The 16629-nt window shown below is 38.5% G+C and overlaps 1 protein-coding gene across 1 annotated transcript; it reads left to right on the forward strand.

The window, feature by feature from the left end:
• Positions 1–11951: 11951 nt before the first annotated feature.
• trh (thyrotropin-releasing hormone) lies at positions 11952–14525 on the forward strand. Its single transcript, XM_020629595.2, has 3 exons — positions 11952–12108; positions 12620–12827; positions 13265–14525. Exons 2-3 carry the CDS (start codon positions 12638–12640, stop codon positions 13885–13887), a joined length of 813 nt encoding a protein of 270 aa, XP_020485251.1. The 5' UTR covers positions 11952–12108; positions 12620–12637; the 3' UTR covers positions 13888–14525.
• The last annotated feature ends 2104 nt before the right edge of the window (positions 14526–16629 follow it).

A 16629-nucleotide genomic window follows, 5' to 3' on the forward strand; every position in this document is an offset into this window, starting at 1 on the left:
TATGGTTTTGTCTTATATCAGAGTGATACAATAAGGTCCAGATTCAGTTGGAATGACAAAAGCTGATGGACCTGACAGCCTTGCCAAATTGAGCACAACTTCATTAGCAAAGATAAAGCAGAAGTACAATAGTTGTGGCAAGTTAAATGGGGTGTCATTAGACCCTTGTGTAATTCAAACAACATTATTAGATATTGATATGGGTGCATCCCTCTCAGGAGTGACAGCAAAAGAAAATGTGAGTATTGTTTCCCAGCTACAGCCTCACCAAAAGTGACAGAGCAGACACAAATGTCCCCTCTGTTGTCTCCAGGGAATAGGTCAAAAGGGAGAATCACTACCTGCTGCTACTGCTTCCTCGTATCTTGGGAGTTCTTCTGCAATTGTATTGACTCCCCAGGCAGTCCCTAAAAGCAAGAAAACCCTGAATAAGTCAGCAGGATAAGGCAAAGTCGGAGAAAAATCCAGAACATATGTGTTGAAAAAATGATTTATTATTCCCATTGTGTGCAAGTTCATTTATGAACATGGAATTGGTCAAACCAGACCCTCTTAGAGGCCGTCCAAAGAGGTCATTATCTAGTAACATTTCAGTTCCGCTCACCTGGCCTTAGCCATCCTTATCCCCTACATGTGAAATATTTTGGGATTTTTGTTTTTTTTAACTATTGTTGTCATGGTGATTGTTGCTGATCCGACATTTGACGTTGGATCTATGTTTTGCTCATTCAGCCGATCAGTTGCACAGACTCGCAAATCAATCATGGTGGCAGACATAAATAGCTGCTCGAACTCTTCTCTACTAAAACACAATCCAGCATTCCATAGCATGCCTCCCTAAAGTCCACCTTCTTCTTCATACAATAAATGTGCAACAACAGGTCAAAGAAGCGTGAAGGTGTCTGCTTGTGTATTTTCTCATTGGATAGACTAAATTGTGGGTAGAGAAGGAAAGACTAAAAAATAGATATGTTTTTGCTTTAGTATCTGCAATTATTTAAAAAAGAAAGCAACACCATCGAGGAGACAGGCCTTGAATAAAAAGCCCAAGTTAGGACTTTTCAAAGCAGGTCTCAAGTCATTTTACAGGATGCCATGAGCAAATTGCAAGTCAGGTCAAAGTCTAACAGGTTTTTGGAATCCTGCCTATTAAAATGGCACAGTTGGGCAATATGGAAAAAATGTCCAGCTGTGTTGTTGACCTTTCTGTTACTGTCAAATTTGAATTGTCCAGGATTCAGAGGTGACTTAAGAGTTTGAATATTTTGACTCATGTTAACTGATGGCCAAATTTGAAGACAGATCGAATGGCAAGCCATCAGGTGGTACAGAGATACAAGCATACATCATCAGGAAGACTCTGCTGCACTGTATTCAGTTGCATCTGTAAAAGGCAAAAGTGACAAAAATAGATGCATAAGAAATGCAAATCAAATCAGAGCAAACCATGATTCTTTTCTGAACTGCTGCTTGAAATGGCTGTGATTGTTTGATTGTAGGTTTTAAGGAGTTAAATAAATGATCAGATTCCCTCAGTAATCTACAACTTAGAAAAAGACCATCCATAGATTAATCATATGACGGCAACCCTTTCCGTCTATTTTCAGCTATAGAACTTTTTAGTAGTGATTCGATTAGAACGGGTGAAAAACAGCCGCCTGTTGTGTGCCGTTTTTGGTAAGATCAGATACAGCCAGGAGCCCTGCCGCCCCTTGCTGACGCACATTTGTGCAGCAACAGCCACTCACTCTGAAAGCACTTTACATCTCATGTTAAATTTGTTTTCTTTCACGACTGCGTAACTCTGTTTTCTCAATTATTTACACTATTTGTTTGAAACCTTTTACTTAGTGTCTTCAACTTAATTTCTTAAAGAGGGGAAGCACAAATAATGAAGCAATCCATTGTGTGTTTACTGTGATATTTATAAAGTTAATGTGGCAGGAAGTAGATGTATCACTCATATAAAGCCAACTCTTTTTTAGCTTTTTGTTTTTTTAGTAGGACTAGTACAAACTTGTATACTCTTCCTGCTTTATAACAGCAAGGAACTGAGTGGTGTCATTCTCCTTTGTCCCTTGCAAAGGTTCACAAGCTCCAGCAAGCCCCAAGTTGTGCTGCCCATGCACACCAATCCAAACCAATACGTTACACTTCTTGAACTTGAAATGCATGTGGATGGTCAAATCCAAAGAGTAAGAGTAGAGTTCTCATTGTGTGATGGTATGATGTATGGGTACCTCTGGCACTCTAAGATCATGTAGTTCTGCCGTCTCATAAGAGACAGCACCAATAACCTGAAGCCAAGGTACCCTTCACATATTTGGTTTAAACGTGTAAATGAAAATAGAAATGACAAGTGAAAGAAGATAGCACACATGCTTTAGTAAAAGGAATGGTTATAAATGTAAAACAACTTTAAATGTATTTGATGGTGGTTAAAATTACATGGAAAATATAATTTTTGTCATCCAGACTGATTTTCATACTTTTAATTTTATTGGCACATCTCACCTGCACATCCATCCCATTTTAACAACTAAAAAAAAACAAAAACTCATAGAGTAGTGTGATGCTAGCAGCTCTGGTTCCAAAACAGATCACACTTTCATACATTATTCCAAGCAGAAATATTTAACAGGCTCATTGCCTTTTTGATGAGCCATCCCTGAAAACGCAGTTGAAGTATTTTTTATCAGAGCGTGCAATGAATATGGCATAACTGCTCCATCCAGTGCAGAGTAAGATGTCAGTGAGGAAGATCAACACATTTGCATGTTGTGGCATTCACATTTGAAGATAAATTTACTTTTAATAAGCTTTGCAGCCACCTACCATTACTCCAAATTAGATTAATAGACTGAAGGATGAGCAGAGTGGGATACTGGAGAAGGACTCTGTGTGTGTGTCTTACTTCCTCTCTGGATAACTATGCAATATTGATGATTTGCAAATGATGGTTAAACACATGCAGCTCCAGCTTTTTACATAATGCTGGTGATACACTATTCTGATATAACTTCAAACATTACCACGGAGCCACTTAGGACTGTAAAGGGTTGAGTTCATTTAGCTCAAGCAGCTGGTCTCTGAAATGCACTTAAATAAAACATTAAATTATGTGGCATTGTTAAGAATAATTAAGTTTTGAATCATTTAAAGTTGAATGTAATAGAGGATAGGTATAATAAGTAGGGCTGGGCACGTTAACGCGTTATTTTCGCGTTAACTCATTAATTAATTATCACCGACAATTATTTTATCTCGCATTAACTCAGTTTTTATTATTTATTTTCTTATTGTAAAAGTCTGTTGCTCACTGGCTTTTATTTTGTAAAATTCCATCGTGAGCGAGCCTAGTATGTTGCTTACTGCTGCTCATAACTGCTGCGGCGCTCACAGGAAAGAGGAAACATCCAGAAAATAATTGGCGGGTAATCAAGCATTGAGAAGGGTACAGAACTTTTACATGACCATTTTCATTTTAAAGTTCTTCCAGACGGCACAGTCGACAGAGCCGAAGTTATTTGTAACCACTGCGAAGTTGAATTTTCTTATCATCAAGATGAATTCAAAAAGATTATAAACTAAAGAATTTCAAAATGACAAGTACAACAAAAATGTGTTTGTGGGGTCCCTGATAACCAAACAATAAACATCAATGTTCTCAATTGACCTGTCACACTCTCCCGCACTTTAAAAATGGCGTCCCGACATTTCATTATACCTCTTAGCCTAAAACCTTTCTGGGCATTTTTTTTTTTATATATAACAAACAGGATGACATTATGCCCTTGCAGTGGCAATAAGCTTTAGTTTTGTATTTATTTGCTTTGATTACATTGTTTAAGTTGAGAAGTACATTTACAATAAAAGTGCACTATACACTACTTTTGAATTCATTATTGGATTTTGCGTATAACAATGCGATTAATCGTGATTAATCACAGGAACTGATGCGATTAACACGATTAAAACTTTTAATCGTTGCCCAGCCCTACTAATAAGTGATTCAAATCACAGAACCCTGGATTTAAAAAACTGCTGACTAACAAACATAAATGTGATCACGGACAAGAAAATAAAAGCACTGCTATAACGAGTATATCATCTGATGCCTGAGCAACATGATAAAAGTTCTCTATCTACTCAACAAACAAAAAAAACAGTCCTAACCCTGTGATGAACCGCAACACTTACAATTCCAGTATGCTGTAAACAATACACTATATTATCAGATGGACATGGTGTTACATTTTTTTAAATAGTTATTTTTGGGCTTTTGCCTTTAATTAATATGAGGCCGTGGGTGGAGTATGAAACCGGGAGAGAGAGAGTGAGAGTGAGGGAAGGACCTGAACCTGAGCAGCTCGCCCGGAGGACTACAGCCTTCGTATAAATACTAGGCCATCAGAGCACTGACATGGCTCAACATGTTGCTAAAACTGTCCAATCACCAAGCAGACAAAACATTAAGGAGGATCTGATATTAACTATAGACAAATAACAAAACATTAAACAACATTCACATGTACATACTGACACACAACCACATACGCATTAAAGCCTGACAGTGCCCTTAACCAGGTCTCACACTAATGGGCTACATAAGAGTTCCACAGTTTCCAAATGCATCCCTTGGAAATTACCATTCTATACACCCGGACTGTCCAGGCACTATGGAGTGCCTTTTAAGCAGTTTCATGGTGTGGGGCTAAAGAGATATTGAAAACATTGGAGTGAAAGTGAACAAGAGAACAAAAGTTATACGTGTTTGTTCAAATCACCTAAAATGAGGAATTCATCAGATATAGATATTAAATGGGATAAACAAGATCTTTGATAAAGAGTTGGATGTTGGGTCAGGATGGTCTGTAGATGATTAAAAATGAACACAGGATTATTTAAACTATCAATAAAACCTAAATGTCTTTATGATTTAAAATTACTTTGTAAGATGGAAGGCCATTTAAAATAATGTCTGTAGAAAACAGCAATCCCTCTCTTAAATCTTAAACAAAGCAATTTGAGCATATAGCAATTTTAAACAAAAATAGCTTGGTACGGTAAGGATATTTCTTCTGCAGTGCTCTGCTTAGGAACTCTTTCTGGAACATTTCTTCATTAAATAATTTCTCCTTTCATCACTCTGGAAGAATGACATATTTAAATCCTCACATCTGCCATTCTAGCCAGGCGTGAGACTGAAAGATCAGCTCAATCTACCACAATTACTGCTGGTCCCAGACACTACCTGGCTGTGATGGAGGTGTGTGAGGACGAAGGCCGACAGGCATGGAAGGAGAAAGAGGGAGCGCGATGATAAGTGAGCTGTAGCATGTGGTAGTAGCGCACTAATCATGATCTCCAGCTGAAGAAACAAACACGCGCCTCACAGGTTATTGAGAGATAATGGGATTCTCAAAGCAACATACACACGGCTAAAGACAGAGACGAAGTTTGGAAATAAATAATGCAAAAATCCTATTTCTCCTCTGCTGTGTGTGTACATCGTGACTCCAAGTAACTGTTTGTGTGGAGAAAAAAGGAAGAAATAACGCAAAAGTCCAAATGAGAGCAGCTTTCAGAGTTTGAATACTGATTGTAATGACACAATAAAATTCACGAGTGGAAATTACTGAACACACTGAAAAAATATGATTTCTTTTAATATACATTTCCACACATGGATGCTACTTTTGGAATATGCACAGGTGTTTTTTTAATTTTTTTATGTGCATTTAAAGGCACGATAGGTTTTATGAGATATACAGTCAGTGGTTTATGTTGACACACACTAAGTGGAGCATTGACTCATTTATGTCAAAATGCTCAAATGCACCTTTAATAAAGAGATGGATTTATCACCTGTGTATATCACATCGAGGACAACTGTAGTGGATTGATATGGTCTTATCTGATGTCACAGCCCCATCTAAAGCCATTTAAAAGCTGCAGTGTGCAGCTTTGCGATAGGGTTATTTCATAAACAGCTGCAGGGTCTGCTGTAAAATCACCCACTGTGTGAGTCCTTTTACAAACCCATCTTGATACTAGCTGCGAGTATACTGCTTAAGAATCTACTCTCTGTGACGCAAATTGCCCCTGTCCCTCATCCCCCCTTTTGCGACTGATTTACATCTGGTCACCCACCAAGCACTGCAGCTCAAAGGATCCTGAAATACACCTATTAAAATGAGTTTTCCCTCAACTTGGAAAATCCGCATTTAGCTTTTTTGCTTTAAAAAAATGTGGAATAATTTACAACACTGCCTCAACATTGACACTCTTGTTTCTCTTGGACAAATTAAGGCAATCATCTCAAACCACTTTACCACGGTGTGCGATTGTTTTCACTGAGAATCATCCTGACCTGTCTTTGTATCTCAACATCACTGTAAATGAGGGAAAACTCAATGATTTTCGAGGCTTAAATAAAGGTTTGAAATGAAATGAAATGCGTTCTACTATTGTATATTGTCCTTCTCTTGAACACCCTTCCAATATATCTATACCTTTAATGAAAAAAAATCATGCACAACTATGACTTTTGAATGATTAAGATTTGATGTGCTAAGAAGAGTCCAGAAACTTCCCTACATGAAACATTCTACATGAAATTAATATGCAAGACAAAGAAAACAAGCTGGCCCCTGAAGCAGAATCTAGCTTCCTGATTCTTTCAAACTCCCTTTCCACACTCACACACATACGCACACATGCGCACACAAAAACACTTCCAGTCAACCATGTCCACAAGCTCACCCTGTGTGTGCTGTCACTCACTCCCCACCGCTGTGACCCCTGTCAGGCCTGTGTCACTTTGGGTGACGGGGTTATCTCGCCATCCTGCTTTCCCCATTTGTTTATTTATTTGTGTGTCGCTATGTTTTCTGGCTTCCATGCTGTCAGTTCTGGGCTCTACCCTAACACATCCTGTTGTCACCCTCAGATGTCTTGTCTTATAAAGTTCCACTATTGACTTCTCCGTCTGAGGTGTCGATGATCACAGAGGTGTTAGATATCCACTCAATACTTTTTGTGAGTTTTATTGAACTTATCAGAGATTTTGTTTGACTTACTCTGTAGCAGAGAGTCATAAGGTGCTGTGCCACACTATGCCCAGCTCACCACAGTCTATACGGCTTACAGTACAGTATGGTTCCTGAACACATAATCTTTATTTACAGATTTGGCAAAAAAATGCAGAATCCACTGGCCCAGGACCGGACCATTGCTATTGGCAGTGTTTTCATTTGTAGAACATATACAATCATCCGCCCGCATTTTGGCAAGTATTGGCTGTAAGTAGGAAATCAAATCAAGTGAAAATCAAAATGGGCAAAATGCAATCTGCAGAAAAGCAATCTGGGAACTGTGCCATTTTGATGATTTAGCTTTGATTTAAGTTTTTAGGCTGATATCTGCAAACATGTTAGACATAATAGATATCGTCTGTCAATAACAATTCCATTCTCACTTTTCAAGTTACTCTGACTCAAGTTAGTCAGACTGTAAATAAAGGCAACACATGGAAAAGGAAGTCTTGGTCCTTTATTGCTGTTTCACCAGAAGCCTCAAAATGTTGCTCATCAATCCCAGATGCAATCTTCTTTGACTTTTTGCCTGATGAAGGTCTAGTGCTGAAACGTTGCCAATAAATGTTTGTTTGGAAGTTAGACAGTGTGCAGGAGATTATCTTTAAGTTTGCTTATGTTCAGGCACATACACAGCCTAGCTAAGTCTATTGAGGGCCTGGTTGGGGTTTCAAAACCAATTTGGGAGTTTCATGTCTGGGAGGCTGTAGATAAAATACACAATGTTGACTCGGGGTCAAGACAAAACCTTTTTTTTTTTTTTTTAAAGATTTGTCTTTGGGCTTTTTATGACTTTATTCTTGGGAAAGGACAGTGGATAGAGTTGGAAATCAGGGACAGAGAGAGTGGGGAATAGCATGCAGGATTCAAACCCGAGCTGCCTGCTTTAAAGACTACAGCCTCTGTACACGAGGTGCGCAAACTAACCACTAACCTCCTTGGCGTCCCAAGACAAAAGGTTTGTAACCTATTGTTCACTGTGCCATACAACATCACCAACTCCTCCTTGGTGCCAGTCATCATTACTGAGGCAGTTTAACATACATCATCTTATAAGGAGATAGGAAAAACAAAAGATGATATAGTGTACTTCTGTAAGTCTCCATTATAGCTGCTTTCTGTGAAAAATCTTCACAATACAGATGTTATCTGCTCACCCTCAAATGATTGTCATAGGAAGCAACTAGCTTTTTAATAAAGGGGGATATTTGTTGAGTTAGCGGAGAGCAAAAACAGAGCCAACCATGAACCAGATCATTAGTTACATCAGATCCTGCTTTGATATCCAGGTCAACCTGACACCTGATAAAAACCTCGGCTGGAGGAATTTGTGTTAGTCCAATTCAGAACTGGGTCCATTATTGAGCAAAGATATGATGATATCACTTGAGAAAATCAGAGTAATACACTAAATAGACTCTCCGGAGATATCATTTGAAGCAATTTAAATTCAGTTATCCAATAATACATAAAGTTAACTCCTTCGTTCCTTTTATTTTTATCTCTGTGTAAAACCATTTCCCGCTCTTAGATCCTTTGATTTTGTTCCAACAAGTTCAGTCAGTTGTCTCATAATGCTTATCTGTCTGGTTAAGCTGTGGTGTGTTTGAAGCTCTGTCTTGTATTATACTGTGATTTTTTTTTTTTGAGGGCATATCTTCTTTAGAGCCACCTTTGACTTCCCCGTACTAACACACTGAGGATTACACAGAAGGCTGCAGGCACCACTTAGCGTTGAATAACCGAGGGAAAGTTTTGGACTCATTAGCTGCACGCTGGAGACTTACACAACAAGATCTTGTGTCAGGAAGCAGGCTGAACTTAATCTGACTGTTTTTGTGTTACCTGACTTCACAGAGCCAAACAGTCTTGATCCTGGACGACTGCTACAGCAAAGAGGGGGTATTACATATGTTCAATTCAATTTGTAATGGTGTTCCTGTAATAGAGGTGGGTGTCTTGTTGATCCCCTTCAGTCAAAACAGATTTACTTTAATCACATACCGGTATGCCTTGCGAAGATCATCTGTAACACTTCAGAATCTGGTCCAACATTGAAAAGCTGCCTCGCTTTTATGATGATACGTGAGCTGCAGGTCTGGTAAGCTACCTCTGTGGGAGAAAAAAAAAACACAATCCAAGATTAATTTTTTTATTTCTAAATATATAGTATTCAGCTCCTTCTGATGTTGCCTTGACATGACATCACTTGAGGATATGATAGTTCTCCTTCAGCTATTATTATCTCACTGCACATTGACAGATGGGATTCTTTTCCTCAAGTTTTAATGACTGAAGGAAGAAGGGTATCTACACTTTTTCTGTGAGAAACCAATGAAACTAGATGTATTTATGAAGCGACTTTGATGTGCTCTAAGAAAATCCAATTGATTTGTAAACGACCTTGTTTTAAACGGAGTCTGGAGCTGGATAGCTGTGCAGCAAATATTACCACTGTGATCTCAGAAAACCAGATTTAAGTCCAAAGATAACTGCCAAGCCATTAACCTCACTATGTGACTCAGGGCCCTGATCAAGTATTAATTTGGGTTATTCATACAGCATGACACGTAAGGAAACTTCCACACTTCAGAAGTTCAGCACAGCTTTGAAAGATATCTAATTACCAGCATCAAGAGTAAATAGATAACAGAAGCTAATGAGTCTCATTATTTTGACCTACTGCACAGGATGTATAGTTAACCCGTCTTCTTCCTCAGTACATGAGGCACTGACCAGAATACTTACTGAAATGTTTTCCAGCCTTGAAAGCGTTTGCTAGCGAGGGTTTAAGTGCAGGATGCAGGAAGAGAGTATCAAAAGAAATCAGGGCTGATTATTTCAATCACAGTCTTAATTTGATAAGGGGGGAAAACGACACCTTAAATGTTGCATTTCATCTGCTTTTATTGTTCTGAATCAGGGCACAACATTCACCAAACACGTTTCCACAGATTCACAAGATTTTCAGACGCTGTCCTTTAGAATTCAACTGACATGGTTTCCTCTGTATTTAATTGGTTGCTTTGCACTTTCATTACACACTTGGCCTAATAGGAGCGAGTGGGCATACAGTATATGACACGTGTTAAAAGGTGGGTTGCCATACAGGTCAGAGTGTCTACATTGAGAAACTCTCTGCGTATAATTTTCCTCAGGCAGTGCAGAAAGAAAGAAATCAATACCAAATAAAAAGTGTTGGCTCGAATTGGAATTATTCTTCCTTCTTAACAGAGTTTAACAGAAGAGAGAGACATTAAATTTTAGAGTTAAAAATCCGTTAAACACTTTTTTAAACATCCTTAATCTTATTCTAGTGTTAAAGTTATAACTGATATTCACATATCTTGACAAACTTCCCTATTAGAAAGCAGTATTTTAAGATATTAGGGTATAACATTGTTCCTCACAAAGGAAAAAAAACTACAGTCAAGGTGGTCTATAGGTTTATGCAAGCATTTATAATGATTTCCAACATGCTATTGACGTTTTCTGAACTGCAGGCTTGGTTGAAATATTCAACATGACAGCATGTTGAAAGCATGTAATTAAAGGATTACACGGTCAATTCTACATTCACCACTGACTAAGTGTGACTGTGCAGGAGTTCATACACACAGAGTTGTAGTTTGACTCGGCATAGTTTTATACAGCTGGCTTTGGACTGAGAAGCCTTCTGCGTTGGTTCAGTGGTGCTCAAAAGTAATAATGAAGTGCAAATATCTAATAAAATATCATCTGTATCCACATCCAGAGTCACTAATGTCAGAAGTTTAACTCTGGCCGTCTTCGTTGTCAGTAGCCTTCCAATGTGCTCATGAAGTCTAACTCAGTGGTTAAAGTCCTAAAATGACCTTACCATCCAACACTGACCTTACACACAATTGAGAAAAAACGTGTTTGTTGATCTAAATATCTTTCATTGAACTTAGAAATGTCATGCTTGTGCTTCCTTCATTTCCCCCTTGATCAATAACTCACTGTTACCAAATTTGCCCAGAAATAATTTTACTTAGATCTATAATACAACTCAAAATGTTACTCAAGTAAGAAATTGATTACCCAATCGCATTTCACTGTTGTGATATTCTGAGATACAACTTGTTTAGGTGGAGCTGCAACTCATTATTTTCTATCCGGGTGAATGTTTACTTTCATCGCTTATTGATTAAAAATAGTAAAGAAAGTCTTCCCAGTACATCAGAGTGCATAGTGACTTCTCTTTAGATTTGCTGGATCTGAATTCACATACTTCAAAATGATTCAGTTTACGGTCATATAGAGCTTAGACAAAACGTGTATTCTCAATTTTTTTTGGCATATATATATATATATATATATATATATTCAACGCTTGGTACACTGAGCCAAGTTGCATCATGACTAGAGTGCTTTAGTGGTGCTCAGGAGAACCACAGGGATTCAGAATCCTATGGCCTTATGAGTATTTATTAAAAATAAGAATGCATCTCTCTGCAGGCTGCATGGTGTCAAATTGGAGACCTGATATTTTGTTAGGATACTAAGATCATCAATACCTGATGTAAAAATACTCGCAAAAAATGAGTTAATAAAGAAATATAGGCTACACACCAAATATGCTTAAAGACATATTTGGTGAGAAAACTTGATATAAATAACTTCAAACAAAAACAGATTCATTCGTCCGTGGATCTATCCAGTCATCGTTTAGCATCTCCTGCGGTGTCTGGTATTCAGACGTTTATTTGTTTTTCAAATGACAAAATGGGCAGCGGCCCCTGTTGGGCGATCATTCACAACATCCAGTTGCGCACGACTTGGTGACATCATTGGGTACGAGGGATCCTGAAAAATGACTCCAGCGTTGGTGTGACGACAGTGAGCAGCAAGTATAAATGCTGAGACGGAAAGTTATCCGCTCATACCTCTAGACTTGGCCTTTACGGGTCAGCAACCGCTGCGAGAGACTGCGAGCAACAGAGCTGAGAGGACTGAGACTGAGCTAGAGGAGGATACGCATACTTCTCAGGTGAGTATGGCGCACTGCACTTTGAAATATCATACTTGTTAAATGTCTATCTGTTTCTTCTATGTGTGTGTTTTTTTCTCTCGCTTCCTATAGGGCCATGTTTGGGTCAAATGTATCATGCGTAATCCAGATTTGATGTGGAAGTTTTCAGACTGTATTACTTTCAGTTTACATTTTTCCTTTCTGTAAAACAGGCTTAAAATGCTGCTGCAGTAAAACTATGCAGTATGTTTGTAATGCTCGTTGAATTTTCAAAATTTATCAGTAACTGATCAGTATGAAAGAACAGCTCGAAGATTTAAGAAAAGGCTCTTGGATAAAATCAAGATGTAAATTCACATCACCTCAGGTATTTCCAGGAAAATAAGTAACTTCAGGTCTCAGTGTATAATCAAAGAATGTAAATTATAAGCTTACTGTAGTATGTATAACTATATATCTAAAGACACAAAGTCTGTAAAATATTTGCTCATGTAAAATATTTTGATCATGATCTATATTACTCCAACAGAAGAACAACTAATCTACCATGAAGTCGACTTGCCTGCTCATCTTGGCTTCTCTAGTGGTCTACAACTTGAATGTGTGCGTAGGACAAGGTCTCCCCGCTGAGGACGAGACAGACCGAGTGACCATAGACGACATAATCCTACAGAGAGCAGAGAGTCTCCTGTTGAGGTCCATTCTCAGTAAGATGCAGGAAGAAGACGGCAGAAACGGTGCGTAAACTTTGTGCCTTTAATTCGTTTTACAAGAAACCCAGGAACGAATAATCTGGTGTAAAAATAATACCATGGCGTACTTTGAATAAATTCATTGCTTAGTTTTAAACCCGTCAGGACATATTCATTTTCACAACCATGATATCACTTCATGAAGCTATTTGTCTAATATTTCGAACTGGAAGATTGATTTATGATGGAAACGTTGAAGCATTGGATACTTTCCAGGAAAAGTATGGTACATTGTCCAAAAAAAAAAAAGAAGGAAAAAAATCGTCCTCCAATTTGCTACGACGCAATCAAAACAATGTAGCACTCTTTCGTGCGTAATTTACGCACGGAAAGGACAAGCTGTGGAAGCACCTATTTGCAGTACATGGAAACTTACAGCAGCGTTTCTGAAAGTTAAATAAACATTTAATTTCTTTTTGCAGAAGGATCTTCCTCTCAGACGGCATGGGTGTCAAAACGACAGCATCCCGGTAAAAGGTACATTGAGGATTTGGAGAAGCGGCAGCATCCGGGGAGGAGAGAAGAAGACGAGGATGAACAGTACTTGGATGTTCAAAGGAGACAGCACCCAGGCAAACGCGAAGATGCAATGCACTCATTGATGGAGCTCCAGAAAAGGCAGCACCCTGGAAAGCGCTTCACCACAGGACACAATTCAGAAAACCCCGTGATGCTCCTGAGTGAACTTTCAAAACGACAGCACCCGGGTAAGCGCTATCTGGTGCTACACAGCAAACGCCAGCACCCAGGAAAGCGCCAACCCGAGGATGAGGACAGCGAGGGGGATTGGGATGCTGATACAGATGGAGACGAAGACCTTGCTGAGTTAGAAAAGCGCCAACACCCGGGGAAACGGTTTTGGGATAACTCCTCTCCGGATATAGGCACAAACAGTCCGTGTGATGTATTGGAACCTACGAGCTGCAGCAAGACCAGTTTACTGCTCGACTTTTTAGACAACATTAACAAGAGCCATGCCGAGGAGAAGAGACAACACCCGGGCAAAAGGTTTGCACCCGAGGAGGATTTAGTGGAAGGAGAGTAGGTTAAACTGAAGTCTGGTGTGCGATACTGCTGTAAAGTAAACTAATAAATGTGTAAATTATGTGACCATAATAAATTATTGTAAACGAAAAATAAATTTCATCATTTAACCTTTCGCGGGTTTGCTTTGGCACACAGTCACTGTACCATTTGCATAAAACATGTATCTGCTGTATGTTTCTATGGAGAGCTTGTGCGTAAACGTCCACCTAACTATATCGTTGAAAATAAGGTTCTCAGAAGAGCGCTTGCACTGTGTTTACCTTTATTAAGGAATTATTGTTACACCTTGATTTTACTTTTTTCCTTAACCAAACCACTCATAATGAAATCAAGTGCACGCATGAAAGCATTAGTCTTCTCGGTTTTGCGATGTCGCCTCTGTGAGGCAACACACGCTTGTCAGTACAATAAAATACTGTACGACTGATCCAATTGGCTAAAGTTCCCAGTTAAGAATTATAGATGGACTTGTGTTTCATTGTTTTATGTAAAAACATAATTATTATCACATATAATGAAATGTATCAATGATTACTTTTTTTTAATTATTGCAATGATTGAGTTTATTTTACCTTAATGTTGTACATTTAAAGCTACCTTTGCCTTACAGTCAACGACCAATGTTTTTGATGAATAATAAAAAGCATTGGTAAAAAAATCATGGTTTGCTTAAGTCACTATCAAAGTCTTTTAAACTGTTTATACAGCCCGACTCAGACATTTTTACAGTCTATGGTTCAGACCAGCTAAGCAGTCAGCTTCTCATCTAAAATGATTAACACAACTCAATAGTAGACAGACAGAGTGTGTGTGCCGGGTTTCTTCCTCTCAGTTTAATTGGGCTCATTCCATCAGAGCAAGTGTCTACAGACCTTATCAATATGCAAAGGATGCATCAAGCACGTGACTTGGAGATGACGGCTTCATGGAGAACACACACACACACACACACACACACACACACACACACACACACACACACACACACACACACACACACACACACACACACACACACACACGCACGTTACATTCTTTTTGAATTTTCAGCGTCTCTTATGACAATAATGATAATAAAAACATTATGTCAAAAAAAAACCACTAAATATGTAAAAGCACACACCTAAACACAGACACACACCAGTTAAACATTCTAATGGTCTCTAAGATTTGATCTTTTTCAGAAATGAAAATGAATAAAAATGTGAATGTCCATTGTGGATGTGAATTATAAGTAATTTAAATAAAAAAGTAATATCTCTTTGAGACAGTTTCATTTGACTTTTGCCTATGACTGTCAAACATGCAGGTTTGAAAAAATGGCATAAAATGGCATAAAAAGCTTTATTAAAATAAATATTAAAATGAAATGAAGACTGTGCGAGGGTCAACTAACAGGTTATTAATACAGAAAATACTAAATGTTAGTGCTAGGCTCAAAATATTTGTTAAAAGAAACACATATACTTAGGAGGTACAGATACTGAACAGGCAACAGAAGCAAAGTTATCGGGGAGTTAAATGTCCTGGAACAGCCAAATTGATCGACTGATGATAAAAATAGGCACTATGGGAAAGTTAATGCCTTGCTTTTTGATTAAACAATTAGTCCGCATTGTTCTACAATGCCCATTAGTAAGTGAGTTTAGTGATTGCTTGGCCTTGTTCAGTGTTTAAAGTAGACTGTGGCAATTTTTCTTTAATACGTTTTGTATAAAGTCCAAGTCAGAGTTTATTTTTGCAAATTTAAAAGAACCTTAGAGTTGTACGAGTTAAAACACAATATTAAAGGACAAATATGAATTAAAAGAGCAAAAAAAAACACAATAAATATGTGTATAATACAATGTCAAGCAAGAGGTGTGTCTTCAGCAGAGATTTAGAAATATCACTACATTCAAAACTCCAGAAATACTTAACATTAACCTGTCTTTCATTTTTTTTTGATAAACACAAGTCACCAGAGGGTCGTTTTTTTTGTTGCCTCCCTGTAGAAATAGCTTAATTCAAAGGAGAGTGCATTATTGAGCAACTGTGACATGGAATTCATTACGTTTCTTCGTTTCAGAAATGAATACAAGATATTTTCCAAAAAAGATAAAGACTGGATTTATTTACATAAACCATAAACCAAGTGACACATTAGATACAGCAGGCTCCCTGAGAAGTTTCCTCCTTTGCACACATTTGAAATAAACACAAGCTACTTGTGCCCTAATGAAAGGATAAGTACTCAGCGAAGACATCCCTCATCCCAATTAAGTTACATAACCTACCCTTTGGCCCTTAGTTGCCACCACTACCAAAACAGACACAGGCTGTGTAGAGGGGAGCTCCAGGTATTGACAATGCTGATACTACCAACCCTACCACATGGCCACTTCTGTCCCCCACAACTCAATCCTGTAGGCTGATGGACAGCAAGAGCCAGGACATCATCGGGGTTGTCAAGGGGGAACCTCCCTTCACCGGCGTTTCAATCAGCCCCATAACAACGGAAAGGCAAGAAAGTGAGCTCCAGTGTCCCAGAAACCCCCTCTCCATGTTGGCTCTCACCGCCCACCACACCCACCCACAAATAGATAGATAGACCCTACACCCTACAACGTGGCCAACATAGCCCAACCAGTATTGCCAACTATTCCTGGCGCCATCATTACACATTAACGGCAAAGAGAAGACAAGAGAAAATAGAAAGAAAAGTCTGAGGAGAGATCTTTGAAAGAGGACAGGGGAAGCA

The sequence above is a fragment of the Labrus bergylta genome, chromosome 12 (genome assembly GCF_963930695.1).
Source record: "Labrus bergylta chromosome 12, fLabBer1.1, whole genome shotgun sequence".
Taxonomy (NCBI): domain Eukaryota; kingdom Metazoa; phylum Chordata; class Actinopteri; order Labriformes; family Labridae; genus Labrus; species Labrus bergylta.

What these genes read in the sequence shown, in the direction of transcription:
- trh (XM_020629595.2), top strand. Translation starts at nt 12,638, where the DNA reads ATGAAGTCGACTTGCCTGCTCATCTTGGCTTCTCTAGTGGTCTACAAC. An exon ending in GGAAGAAGACGGCAGAAACG is followed by an intron (nt 12,828 to 13,264) that starts GTGCGTAAACTT and finishes TTCTTTTTGCAG; the next exon opens with AAGGATCTTCCTCTCAGACG.